Source organism: Stylophora pistillata, chromosome 8, assembly GCF_964205215.1.
Source record: "Stylophora pistillata chromosome 8, jaStyPist1.2, whole genome shotgun sequence".
NCBI classification, from domain to species: Eukaryota; Metazoa; Cnidaria; class Anthozoa; order Scleractinia; family Pocilloporidae; genus Stylophora; species Stylophora pistillata.
Window position 1 is genome coordinate 20,871,274 of NC_142526.1, and position 13,611 is coordinate 20,884,884.

The 13,611-nt window shown below is 36.9% G+C and overlaps 2 protein-coding genes across 4 annotated transcripts in view; one reads left to right on the plus strand and one right to left on the minus strand.

Moving 5' to 3' along the window:
• LOC111324224 (uncharacterized) overlaps positions 1–2,958 on the minus strand; it is a 9,149-nt gene extending 6,191 nt beyond the window's left edge. Inside the window, exons 1-2 of one of the 3 annotated variants that reach the window (XM_088731962.1) lie at positions 2,630–2,958; positions 347–693 (exon numbers count right to left, since the gene is read on the minus strand). In XM_088731962.1, coding sequence (XP_088588088.1) covers positions 347–693; positions 2,630–2,807 — 525 coding nt within the window. In that variant the 5' untranslated portion in view covers positions 2,808–2,958. The remainder of the gene's footprint in view (positions 1–346; positions 694–2,629) is intronic. The other 2 variants (XM_088731963.1, XM_088731964.1) reach the window with 2 other exon arrangements.
• Positions 2,959–2,963: 5 nt separating this feature from the next.
• On the plus strand, positions 2,964–13,111 carry LOC111324223 (adaptin ear-binding coat-associated protein 1). Its single transcript, XM_022927723.2, has 8 exons — positions 2,964–3,101; positions 4,745–4,845; positions 5,823–5,927; positions 6,431–6,512; positions 7,257–7,365; positions 8,264–8,306; positions 9,749–9,980; positions 10,863–13,111. The coding sequence occupies exons 1-8, from the start codon at positions 3,016–3,018 to the stop codon at positions 10,891–10,893; spliced, it is 789 nt and encodes a 262-aa protein (XP_022783458.2). The 5' UTR covers positions 2,964–3,015; the 3' UTR covers positions 10,894–13,111.
• The last annotated feature ends 500 nt before the right edge of the window (positions 13,112–13,611 follow it).

The window sequence follows — 13,611 nt, forward strand, 5'->3', positions numbered from 1 at the left end:
AGGCTTTGGCGTTATTTTAGTACAACACCCTCTAGCTGATAAGTTTGTCTGTTCTCATAACTTGTTTCAAGATAATATTTGAATCACGAGGAAAAGATTGCTTCTGGGAGTTTAAGGATTAACAAGGCTAATATACACAGGACATTACAGTAAAATGAAAGTTGACTACGGGTGTTCACTTCACTCAAATAATTCCAATACTTAAAATTTGCAAAACATATTGTAACTGATAGCTTCTTATTGCAAAAGAATACCAGAAAGCAGTGGGTATAGACAGAAGAATGAAAGAAGTAAGGAAAACACACAAGATAGGTTTTCTGTGTTTCTCTATCTTTCCAACACTTACTGATTTGGCTGAGAGATTTATGGGATTTAGAGCTTCCTCCAACAGTTTGCTCTTTCTACTTTCACATTTAGAACAATCTATACTCAATGGGCTATGTTGTCTGGCAGGATGACTATTACACGTTTCTCTCTCTTCATCATCAGAACCACTCTTATTATCACCTTTCTTCAGTGGTGCATGTTTTAAGCGTGATTTATCAGAATACACTGGTGAAAACTCAAGCAAGTTGTCACTTGTTGATAAGACTCCTTGCCTTTCAACTGATGATGGGTTTGATTTAAGATTTGGAATCAACATCAACTCTGGGGGAAGCACCTTGAAATGCAATTGGGTTAAGGTACTTTCATCTATAAAGAAGGAAACAAGAACAAATATAAACCCTTTAAACTCTGACAAAGGAAATGTATATTTATTTTGTTTATTTTTATTTATTTGAGGATTTGTACCAAGTACTAGAGCAGAAACAATAGGACATGGGTCCCCTACGAGGTTTAAGCTCCAACAAACCCACCCATCCCACCCCAGGGGAGGACATTCATCACACAGTAATCTCGTATGTGGGAAATTAACGTCTCCTACCCCTAACCCTGCAGTAGACGGGACCTCCATTTGTTCGTCCCTATCCGAGAAGACTAGAATATCTAACCATTCTTTGATGTTATAGAAAGGTAGCATATTCTTCTCAATTATTTTAAGACCTTGAGTGTTGGTCCGGCCGGGGCTTGAACCCTCGACCTCCTGCACAGCAGTCCAGCGCTCTATCCATTGAGCTAACTGGGAGGCGGTTAGCTCAATGGATAGAGAACAGTATTGAGAATATGAATACTGCTGTTAGGGTGTACAGAGTTAATGCAATCACATCAACTGGCAATAAATTCTACTCTGTATTTCCATCCCTATAATCCCTTAATAAAAAAAAAAAAAGCATTTTAGAACAGTTATTCATTTGGGCTAGGCATCAATTCTGTGAAAAAAAAAAACAAAAAACAATAATTAATATGCATGTGTTTGAACACTTTTACATCTTTACCGTTAAGTTAAAGAAATGTATACTTTAGATAGTATTCACTGAATCAGGTTAACACATTAGAAGAGAATAATTAATTACATATTTTTTTCCTCTATGCATACTTTTAGTTAATTGAGCACCACTCTCTGATGAGAACTTGTCTGGAAACCCTAGATATAAGGGGAAGGAACGTTTTGGAACGTTGAACAGAACTGTATTATGACCTCAAGAGCAGCTTGCAACTGTTGCAATTTTACTACTCACCACTTGGTTACAAAATGAACTTTTATATCACAATAATGGTTAAAAGTTTGCAGAAACTAAACAAAGGCAATTGTTATCACTTCTTGTGGTGCTACGGTCAATTGTATATACAGTTGACTGGTAGCACCCACACATGTTTCAAAGAAAGTTACCAAATCAGTATTAAAGCAACCATTGGGGACAAAGCAGCTATGGAAAAAAGGTAAGGAGACTTCATACACTATATTCCTTGCTTTTATTATCCTTTTTAATTTTTTCTTAATTTTTTTTATAATTTCTCCTTTTTTTCATGGCCCATGCTTACGCTTAAAATTTAATCTTAATCTGTTTAACAAATGGTAAACACCACAGTGTACACTATTGAATTATAGATGCATGTGGGAGGTTGCTAAGCATGAAAGAAGCACAAGAGTCACACAAGGCAATAGCCGAAGGCGACGCTAGCTCTTTGAGTGCTTAGCAAATTAAACCTCTCAAGTGCATCCATAACTCAATAGTGTACACTGTGGCATTTACCATTTGTGTTATGAGAGTTTCCTTTTATTTAAAAAATCTTATGTCACCAAGAAAAACAAGCACGTGTAGAAAACTAGTCTTTGCATTTGCTTGCGTCAGCAGAGTACACCCATGGGCAAATGGTGGACGCTGAATTGACCAATCAGAGCGTGCACTTTTACTTTGGTTATGTTATAATACATATTCACGTTAACGACCTTAAGACCACAAAGCAACGCACTGTACACTTGGGCCGCCTGTGTTTGTGTTAACCCCTTTACACCATAACACCAGTTGTCCATACAGTTCTCTACAAGTTTCCTCTGGCTTTGACAAGGAGAATTTAATTAAAAAGTCCAGAGCTTTTTAATTTTGCGATCACATCCTCAGTTCTCATGAACCTACCTTGCTTGATTCAGCAGTGACGCTGAAGTGAGAAATTAGATGTTAGTCACCACCCTCAGGGATTAAATATATGGGTGGTATGATTTGGCACAGTAAGAACTTACACTTACCGTACCATGGCTTAAAATCTCTCGAGGGAACGAGTCTCAGTCTTTCAGAATCGCGAAAGCCTGACAGCAAATTTTTTGCAACATCTTCAGGGTCTGGCAAGGAAGTCACATCTGCTAATGGGCAAACACACCTGCCCGAAACTGACTGATGCACTGTGATAACATCATTTGAGCCCATAGATAGGAAATCAAAGCCCTCTAAAAAGAATTAAACAGGCTTTCTCTCACCGAGATACGATTCAGCTCGAGCATTTTGTTAAAAACGATATGATTACAAGTTAGACTTCAGACCATCGCAGTCGCCATTTTGAATCGCTCCAGTCCTCCTCTGGGATACCTTTCAAATTTATACGGGGGAAGTCTGGGCTGGTTGTTCTAATTTCAACATGGAGGACTATGAGAGTGTTTTGTGTGTTAAGAATGAATGTTTTATTTACAAGATTCCTCCGAGAACAAGCAACCGAGGATACAGGTACTCTGATAGGTTCCTTGAACATGTTTTTTTGCCTTTGAACCAGTCCGATCTCTACGCGTTTACGGGCTAACTGAATGGAGCCATTTGGGAAAAACACTCTTTTTCCTTCCTGTTTGTATATTTGACCCGAGCAAACATTTTCCAAGGGATTATCTAGGATCCAAATTTAACCATGAATGAGAAATGCTTGTTTTTCGAAAATCCGTGCTCAGAGTCATAAGCACCATTTACGTTTCTCGAAGTGACATGCGTAAATTATACAACTTCGATGAATTGAATGCTATTTAAAGAAATAATATCAAATTACCAATTTGTGAATGCGTAGCGGTCGCTCCAATTTATATCAGCATTAGCTTCGCTCACGCTGTTATAAATTTACCTCATGGTAACCTTAAATTGACCTCAAACAATTAAAGCTAACGCCCATTGTTTTTTGGACAACATCTACAACTATGAAGTAGTTATTAGTTTATTGTGATCAAATTTTAGGCGTGAGTTTTCACATTCGTCCCCCTGAGGCTAATGGCAGTGGGTCTTAAAGTGGAGAGAGAAAATTGTTTTTATTGAGCAAATAAACTTAATGCCCTTCCCAAGGTGCAAAGGAAAATCATGACAAAGGGGATGGTTTTGCAAGTAATGAACAAAAAAAAAAGAGAAAGAAAAGTAATACTTGTATCATCAAGGGAGTCCCAGGAATATTAAAATACAAGTGATCTTTGATAAAACAATATATTTTTCTTACTATTTGCCTTCTCCTTAAGAAGTAGACTGTATTATCTATCTATTTACTGGCCTAGTATCCTATTATGGAGAGATGCAGTGGCCTCATGGTTGATACACTCAACTCCATTTAATGTGGTCCAGGTTCAAGCCTTTGCTGGGGACATTGTGTTGTGTTCTTGGGCAAGACACTTTACTCTCACAGTGCCTCTCTTCATTTAGGGGAATAAATGGGTTCCAGGGAAGTTAATGCATACATACATAAATACATACATAGGTTAATTGACCACTCCCCATAGGGGCTTTTCAGGGCCAATTCCCACCCATCCCATCCAGGGGAGGACATCCACCACACAGTAATCTTGTGCGTGGGAAATTAACTTCTCCTACCCCTAACCCTGCAGGAGACGGGGCCTATGGTTTATTCGTCCTTATCCGAGAAGACTAGAATATCTATCCATTTCTTGATTTTAGAAAGGTAACAAATTCTCCTCACTTATTTTAAGACCATGAGTATTGGTCCAGCCGGGGCTCGAACCCTCAACCTCCTGCACAACACAGTCCTGGGCTCTAACCAATTGAGCTAACCAGGAGGCAGTAAATGGTGGGGTTAACCCTGGGATGGACTAATGTCCTATCCAGGGGGGAGTAGAAATACTCTTAGTGGCTTTATGCTCCAAAAACAGGAGTTGAGTGCCAGCGTGATGGGCCACTTGGCTCATAAACAGACTTTACCTAATTTACACTATTATGGGTCAGAACACAAGAAAAGTTTGTAAATCTGGTTGGTAACTTATCATGGATTAACATCCCATCCAAGAGTAGAAGAAATACTCACAGTTGGTTCCTTCTACAAACTCTGTACTAAGCTGTAGCAGTATAGGTCTCTTTGCTCAACTGTTAATTTCTTGCTTTCACAGAGCTGCAGACTGGAAACTTGATCAGCCAGATTGGACTGGAAGGTTAAGGGTCTGTGCCAAGGGAAAGGAGTGTTACATCAAGATTGAGGACAAGACAAGTGGTGAGTTGTATCAGTTAGAGGTGACTTCTATGATTATTAATCAACATGCAGGTAGGGAATATAATATCAGGCAGAAGGTGTGAGGTATTGAAGTTAAAAATTGTGATAGAAATATTAGAGGTAAATAGAGAGGAAGGAACAGTGATTTCAATTCAGTGCTAGTTACTAGCAGTCTACCACCACTTTTGAGCAAGTTCTTGTTTTTAGATTTCACCTGACAGCTCATTTTGGGGCAAAACTGCCTTTTTACTCCTTTTGATAATTTATAATAATATTACTAAAAGATTATAAAATTAAAAATTGAAATTAATTATTATTATTAATATGTTTATAATATAATATAATAATATAACAATAATTATTATTAATAATTATATTTATAATTATATTATTATTATTATTATTAATAATTATTGATAATAATAATATTATTAATATGTTAAATAATAGTTTTAACTTTTAATTAATTAAATCTACCACCACTTTTGAGCAAGTTCTTGTTTTTAGATTTCACCTGACAGCTCATTTTGGGGCAAAACTGCCTTTTTACTCCTTTGGCAAGCACTGAAAGACAAAAATTATTAAAGCCCCTGGAAGACAGCTAAGAACAGATTGGTGTTTGCAATATTTACTTCACATATTCTTTCAAACAGTAAAGTTAGTTTTAATTCACAATTATTGTACTATCAAATGGAAGCGTGATTATAGAAAAACTAGCCAACCTTAACCCTTTAGCTCCCAGAAGTGATTAACAAGTAACTTCTCCTTATATTATCCATACATTATACAGAAAATATTTGAAGAGAAATCTCAAACTCATCAGTTTGAAGTTGTTGTTTTGATCCAACACCAAATTCTTGTAACTAGTTTACAAGGAAATGTGCAGTAACTGGGGGGGGGGGAGGTGGGTGTAATATATCAGGTCATGGGAGGTAAAGGTTTAAGGTTCTACTCCAGCCTGTTATTTTTGTTTACAGGGGAACTCTTTGCTAAGTGTCCTGTAGATGATTACCCAGGGATTGCAGTGGAAGGTGTTCTAGATAGCAGTCGTTACTTTGTCTTAAAGATTGTGGATGATAGTGGTATGTGTTATTCAGTGTATTTTGATATACTACAATCATATTTTTTAGTAATCATAATTAATTTTTTCCATGTTCATTTAAACTGAGTTTAAACCCTTTGGAAGCATTCTGAGCTAACTCTGAGGTATTTGCAGACTAGGTGCAAATTTTATTATTATTATTTTTTTTTTGTTAAGCACATTTCTCCTGACCATTAAACCCTTAGGGTGACCAGAATTTAATTTCTCCCAACAGTAATATTGCTGAATTATTCATTAAGATCTTGAGAATAAAGAAAATCATCCTCAACCTGAGAAGCTTTCATTGATTGTTAAACAAATTCTCCTTGTCAGTAACAAAGGAAATGTGTGAAGAATGTGGATACTGTGTTAGTGTATAAAGGGTAAAGCCAAATTCAATCTTTCATTCAGCTATTTGTCCATACATGAATTTGTTTGTAAATTCATTCATTTGTAGCATTTGAATAGAATACATTGATGAAAATGTTTTGGTTGTGATTGCAGGTCGCCATGCTTTTATTGGAATGGGTTTCACGGACAGAGGAGATAGCTTCGATTTTAATGTAGCACTGCAAGATCACTTTAAGTAAGCAGGATTTTATTTTTCAATCATTTTCTCTGTAATTCAAAAGTCTTATCCACATGTCTATCTCAGTTTGAGGTGAAGAAGGTGGGAAAGAGCTGAGCAAGAAACATCAAAAGTTGCTCACTGCTCAAAGACCACTGTTAACCATTCTAGACTCATTGTTTCAACATGATCTTTATTGTAAACTCAACCAAACCACACATGCATATCATGCAAAAATTGAGAATCATACCATTGGTAAAGTTTATGGACAAGACTAATGATTGGACAGAATAACTTGAAACCTGTCAAGTAAGTGGGTGAGTGGGAAAAAGTCACCATGGGGTGGAAACAGATCTTAATAATAATATCTACCAGTAAAGATAATATGACTCAATCCCAGTCCCCAGCAGTGTTTGAGTAAAATGTTTTTCACTTAGTATTACTCAGTTGGTGAGTGATTGGCACCTGATTTTTCTTTTTCTGAGGGGCAAAATTAATTTAATTTTCAGTATCACAGCAAAATTGTCCGGATCTTTATTTTTTTGAAGTTTCATTATGGCAACCATTATGACCAAAGGTTAATATTTAGTAGTAACTGTGTACTGGTCCTACCTAAAAGCTATTTTCAGTTAAAAATAATATTTGGTAAATACTTGTTAAATAAAATATCAATTTTCATAGGTCATGGTATATCAAATAAAGATTGAAAGTCCCTATTGGGTCTTTTCAAATAACATTTACTCTAACTTTTGTCAAACATAGATGGTTAAAACAGAGTGAAAAACTTGCTGCAGAAGCTGAACAACCTGATCTTACTCCAAAATTAGACTTGGGCTTTAAAGAAGGTCAAACAATTCATATCAACCTTGGGGTGAGTTGAACGGTCTCTTGTAATTGAGTATGCTATGAAATACAGCTAATTTCTTCAACTTCCAAAATCTGGTTGTTAATTCTCCCCTCTGCTACGCATTTCACATTTGTGGAGGACAGATATTACAAGAATTGTCTATATTAGACAAAGAAAACTGGTTTTTAGGCTTGTCCCTGCATCATGTAGCTAAATGTGTAATTTGGTTATATCAACTCAGTTGAAATATGTAAATTGGCCACCGTAACAAATAAAAAAGCTGACGTTTCGAGCGTTAGCCCTTCGTCAGAGGGCTAACACTCGAAACGAAGGGCTAACGCTTGAAATGTCAGCTTTTTTATTCATTATGGTGGCCAATTTACATATTTCAACTGAGTTGACATAACCAAATTACATTGTTACCCCACTGACGCAGCACCACAGTTTCTTTAGAAACTTTTAGCCTTTATTCATTTAGCTGAATGTGTGCCCACTAAAAAATCCCCAACCAGAAAGAAAAACTTAGCAGATTAAAAACATGGAAACCATTACAGTTACTGCACAACCATGCTGTTTATCAATCATTATCCTCTGGAGGCTTTTCAACCAAAGTTCTATTATTGATAACCACATCATGTTGCTAGACAAGGTCCCTTTGTCCTTTCTCTGAAGGAAATACTGACATTGTATCACATTTGTTGTAAAGCATTTTGCTTGCAACCTTGAGGAGATCAGTAGAATATTAGCACTGTGAGACAGAAAACACAAAAGAGCAATGATAAACAATGCACAAATAGTGCTAAGGATGGAGAGGGTTAAGACAGCCTTTTTCAAGTTGTCTCAACTGTGATGTAGCTCCTTTCTGACATGTTTTACCGGTAAGTAAGTACGTTCAGTAAGTAATGTGATTTTAACCTTTCAGAATCGTGCACCTGGTGCAAGTGCGACAAGTCGGCCCAAGCCAGGTATGATTGATTTCTTTTTACTAGTAAGTGAACAATTTTCCGATAATTGTGAATATGTGGAATCAATGAGCATTCTTATTCGTGTAGAAATATATGGAGGAAGGAGTTGAAGAATAATTTTTTTTTATATATTTTAACTATATAGTGTATGTACTATCTCCTTAAGTATTCAACCTCCACCCATCTGTAACTGCTCTATGGTAGTAGCCAACTCAAAAGCTTGGCTCCTTTGGCTACTACACACTCTTTCCACTGCTTTGTGTAATTTCATGTATAGTTAGAACTCTCTTTTTTTTTTTTACTTTTTTTCTTTCTTGCTGTTGTGTTTTTTTAGTAGAATAAGTGTGAATAAAGTTCTGAAGTTCTAAAGTTACTTGTATGATGTGACATGCATACAGTAACCCATTTAAGATGAGCCTTTCACCAGTTTCAGACAGATATAATACCCAGAAACCATTTTTTGTGTGTAATAGACTTTCAGCACTTGAATATATCCTGAACAACCACAGTTATGTTCAAAATATGTGACTTTATTATCCAACTACACCTAGACGAGTATGAATAACGCCATAGACGAGTACAAATATCACACGGTATTTGTACTCATCTATTGTAGTACCGGTTTAACTGGTTTTCTCCCATTGCGCAAGCGAAGAATTGGATTGTAGTTACGGAAAAAAAAAAGGTGGCGGACAATTTCAATCATATTTCCGACGACGAAGAGTCAGAATGGCTGGCAAATATAGATCCAAGTTCATTTGATGAATCGAACAAAGAAAAACAGCTTGACAACCAGAAAATTTCTTCATTTAATGAAGAAAATAGAAACAGCAACACAACAACGCACCAATTCCGTTCCGCTTCGCATACTTCTGTCACACATTCCCGTAAATAAATATCCATGAAATTCACCTGCAGAAACAACAGTTTGGCGTGTTGGATAATAAATAACTTATTAGACGTTTTGTTGTGTAGTATCGCTGAGTATTTTTACTCGTTATTTGTATTTTGATGAGCCCTATGGGCTTGTCAAAATATGACACAACTCGTAAAAATACTCAGCGATACTACACAACAAAACGTCTAATAAGATATATTTACTCAAAGTCTGGAAAATTAAAGCAATTGAGTGGAAAAAGTCTTGGATTTTATACACAGAGAAATTCTTTCAGAGGAGAACCATAGAAAGGGAAATATGGGACAGAGGCTGGACATGGGGGGGGGGGGCAGCTTGACCTACTGGCAACTGGCAGATAATTAATGATATTCTCCGGACTTACATGTATAGAGTCATGAAGAGGACTAACTATTTGATTTTGTGATAAAGCAACCTTGTCTTGATAGAATTCACTTGCCTGACTATAAACACATCAGAAAGACCAATATGTAGCCTTACCAAGTGCTTAAAAAAAATATGCTTATATTGGTCTATTTTCTTACAGCAGGAGGTGGTTTAGGTGTGATCCCCCCTCCCCCAGGGGGTCTAGCTCCAAAGCTAGCACCACCCCCAGGGGCAGGGGCATCACCTGCATCTGGGAGGAGGCCAAGTCCTAATTTCCAACAACAGTCTCTCTTCTCTGACTTGGGAAATTTTGGTTCCACATCAACAGTTCCACAACAAAGTCAACAACAGAGTACAACATCTGATTGGGGAGATTTTACTTCTGCATCAGGGTAAGTGACATCCAGTGAAAAACCAAATACAGTGCACATACTCATGCCAAAAACTGCTGCCCAGCATGGGCTTCAGTCTAAGCTAAGTTGGAACAAGAGTTTCAGTTAGGGGGTCTGGAGTAGAAATATTACCCCTAACTAGGATTCTAGCCTGTGGCAGGTATACTCCCTCTTAGCACTTTGTCAAGTATTTGTGACAGTTTTATGATCTCCTTTCACATTCCTGGATAGTGGAAGGGATTATGAGAATAGAATGTCTTTCCCAAAGCAATGACTAAGAGGTTTCAATAGCTTTTTCCCATAAGCATCTGCTAATGGTGCAATAGGCAGCTGTTCCCTTAAGGGGAAATCCAAAAAGAGAGCCTTCTTGGAGGCTAAACAGTGCTGATTAGTTCTTATTAACCGAGCGGGAGGTCTGTTTGGGAGAATCTTGACCAAGGTAGCCAATACAGACTGAACGCAGTGAGGTCTGTACCAAGCGACCGAGGTCAAGATTCTCTCATACAGACCGACCTAGCTCGGTTAATAAGATGTTTATTTTATGGCTGTGTCTTATATGCCAATTTTTTATATTCTTTGACCTTTTTTTTCAAGACCGGTCTAGAAGGGAAAATCTAGACTGCTTTCAATATTGATTTCAGCCAATCAAATTCGTGAATTCAGTAGTTCCCAGTCCTTGTGAGACACAGCCATATAATAGGAGTTCTTACAGGCTGCGGTCGACTGCTAACAACCCACTTATATCAAAACCCCCGATAACTTTGCCCTTAGTTCCCTTGGTCTTTGGAGCTGAGTCTAAGCTAACCTGAATTCAATTTTTCCCCATTACAACATCAAAGAATCACCCACTGTTTTTTTTTCTTTTTTTCATTCTTTTTATAGGAGTTCTGATTCTAGCTGGGTACAGTTCTAGAGATAGATCTCATATTAATTGTCAAAGAGGAAAGTATTTTAATGAGGCATTTTGCATTGTTCAACCTGTGTGCTCTCAAATTTACAAGAATGTAACATAATGTAATGATTGCAGAAGGTAAATTTTAGAATTAGTAACAGTATTGTCATCAATGTGTTTGTAAAGAAGTGAAATTTTAGACAAGGTATTATAGAGTTAAGTGTACAAGTAAAACGTTTACCAAACATTGTCACATAATCTTGCCAGTGATCAAGAAGTGGTTGTGGAGGATTATTGTTTACCAAGAAATTCAATCTTATCAAGGGTTTGTGATCCTACCACCTTTTTTGTTACTGGTAAGGTCATGTAATCATGTTCTTCAAAGTAAAATGGTTAGTGAGAGGGGCTTTTCAACCAAGAGTCCTTGAACTTATTACATTAGCCAATCAAAACAATGGAAAATATCACAAAAAGCCAATGAAAACTGAGTGTTGAACTTATTACATTGGAAAATATCACAAAAAGCCAATTAAAACTGAAAGGAGGTAGCTTGCTCAAGCGCGGAAAAACAAGGACGACCAGATCGCAATTGGTGTTGAGTTTGTTTCTGATTTGGCGAGAAGGTGGACTAAAATTTTTACAATAGTCGCAGAGTGCAGAAAGAGGAAACCAATGTATTACAAGAATGCTTTTGACACTCAGTTGGAAATTACTTTATATAGACCAAATGTTTCTTCGTCTTATGGGGCCTAATGACGCGAAGGACAAAGTGGTGTAAGGTAAAGCGGTGATATCTTTATGTAAAAAAGTAAAATAGCAGTTAATCGTAACGCGAAAAGGAAAACAATCTTATATTGGTTTCGCTTGAATATTTCCTTCTTGTTTTCCGAGTCATTGTTAAACATTAAGTATAGTTAACATTAACAAACCGTGTAGCAGGGTAGGGGAGGGGGGGGAATCGTAGTCAGCAAAATGTAACAGAACCGTCTCCAAAATGCAACTATACCCCCCTCAAGTTGAAGGTAGTGTTACCCGCACTTAAAACAATCAAAACATCATTAAGGTAACTTTTTTCAAATTAGGTGACAAAAAGAAGTTTCTCATTAGACTATCAAAACACTTTCAAACAGAAATGAGAGGAGACGGTATTGTTTGATTAACACCAAATTCTCATACTTAAAAGTACAAGAGATGTATAGTGGACAGTGTGGAGAACTGATTACTAGATCATGGGAGTAAAATAGTTAAGCAAAACAGAATCGTTGCTTTAATGAAATTTATTTTTACCCAGTATATTTTACAATTTCTGAGGCTCTCCGTGAAAATTCAAGTAAAACCTGTCATTTTCCCTTTCGTACCAAATTCGCCATAAGACAGGTTTTGGAAGTAATTACTGGTGATCGTACTACGTAGTTTTTCGCTCTCGTATACTTTCGTGATCATGTTCAGATGGTATACATTCTTTGAAATGAAATGTTCTTTCAATTGCGCGGTCACCTAGTTTTTGAATAGCTGATTTCAAAGTCATGTAACTTATTTCATGGTATATATTGTTATTGTCGTCTTCCTTATGTATGTATGGCCATCCTCTCGAGTTGTTCTCAAGAAAAATAGTCAGTCGATGTTGTTTATAGAACCTCAGACACTTAAATTAGAACATGGCTATATTTAGGGTGTAAAGAAAGGAAGACTCTTCCTATACAAAGCCAATTAGCATAGTCCGACTCAAATTTTCCAATTCGATGTCCGATTCGTGAACACAGACCAGAGCTGTTCAAATCAACTTTAATTTTTATAAGCACGATTCGAAAAGATTACAAGACTGAATGTTTTGCTAACCTAATTCATGCTACGCAAGCAATATTGTCGGCACTAAAACATAGGGGTATGGGGGCCGAGGCCCCCAAATTTTCGATTGGAAGGACTGTAGCCTCCTGCCCTCCTGTTCCGCTGACCATGTTATTGTATCGTAGGATGTAAGGCAAGAAAGGGTCTTTTCGTACGTAGTTCTAAAAATTATGTAATTTCAACGTATGATATAGCGTGCAAAAAATCAGTTCAAACAGTAATACCTAATTAATTTAATATAAAGTAAATTACCAATTAAATACTATTTCGTGGTTTTAAGTTCTTTTAATATAATTCTACTGGGTATTTTTTTGCCTGTCAGCCTAAGACAGCTCTCTTGAATCTTAAAGTGTGTCAATAGCTGTTTCAAGATAAAATGTTAAGTCGTTTATCATTCAGTTATCTTCTATAACTTCGATCCCCTTTCATCAAATAAGTGACCTGTTTCCAAACCTCAAGTATGTTTAACGCTAAGCTCTTAAGAGTGATTAGCGCCTAATTTATCCTCAAAGTGGCTCGTCGCTTTCCTGATAATAATGTTGATCATGGCGATCGGAGCAATATTTTCAGTCTTGGAGCAGAGGAACACAATTTCGCGGGAAGTTCACTTATTGCCAAATTTACGGTAGTAGACGCTTGCTTAATGAGAAAGTCTCGTCCAAAAGCATTTTCCTAGGCGAGTGTTTGCCAGTCTTGGGGCAGAGGAACACAATTTGGCAAGATATGCACTTGTCAAATTTACCTGTAGCAGACGCATGCGTAGAAATTCTCGTTCAACAGCATTTTTCTTAGGCGAGCCTTCCTAAAACAACTTTTTCAAAATTCTTCGTTCACCTCTTCAGTCTAAAATACTTTCAGAAACAGGCCACTCGTTGTAATAGGAGAGACCTA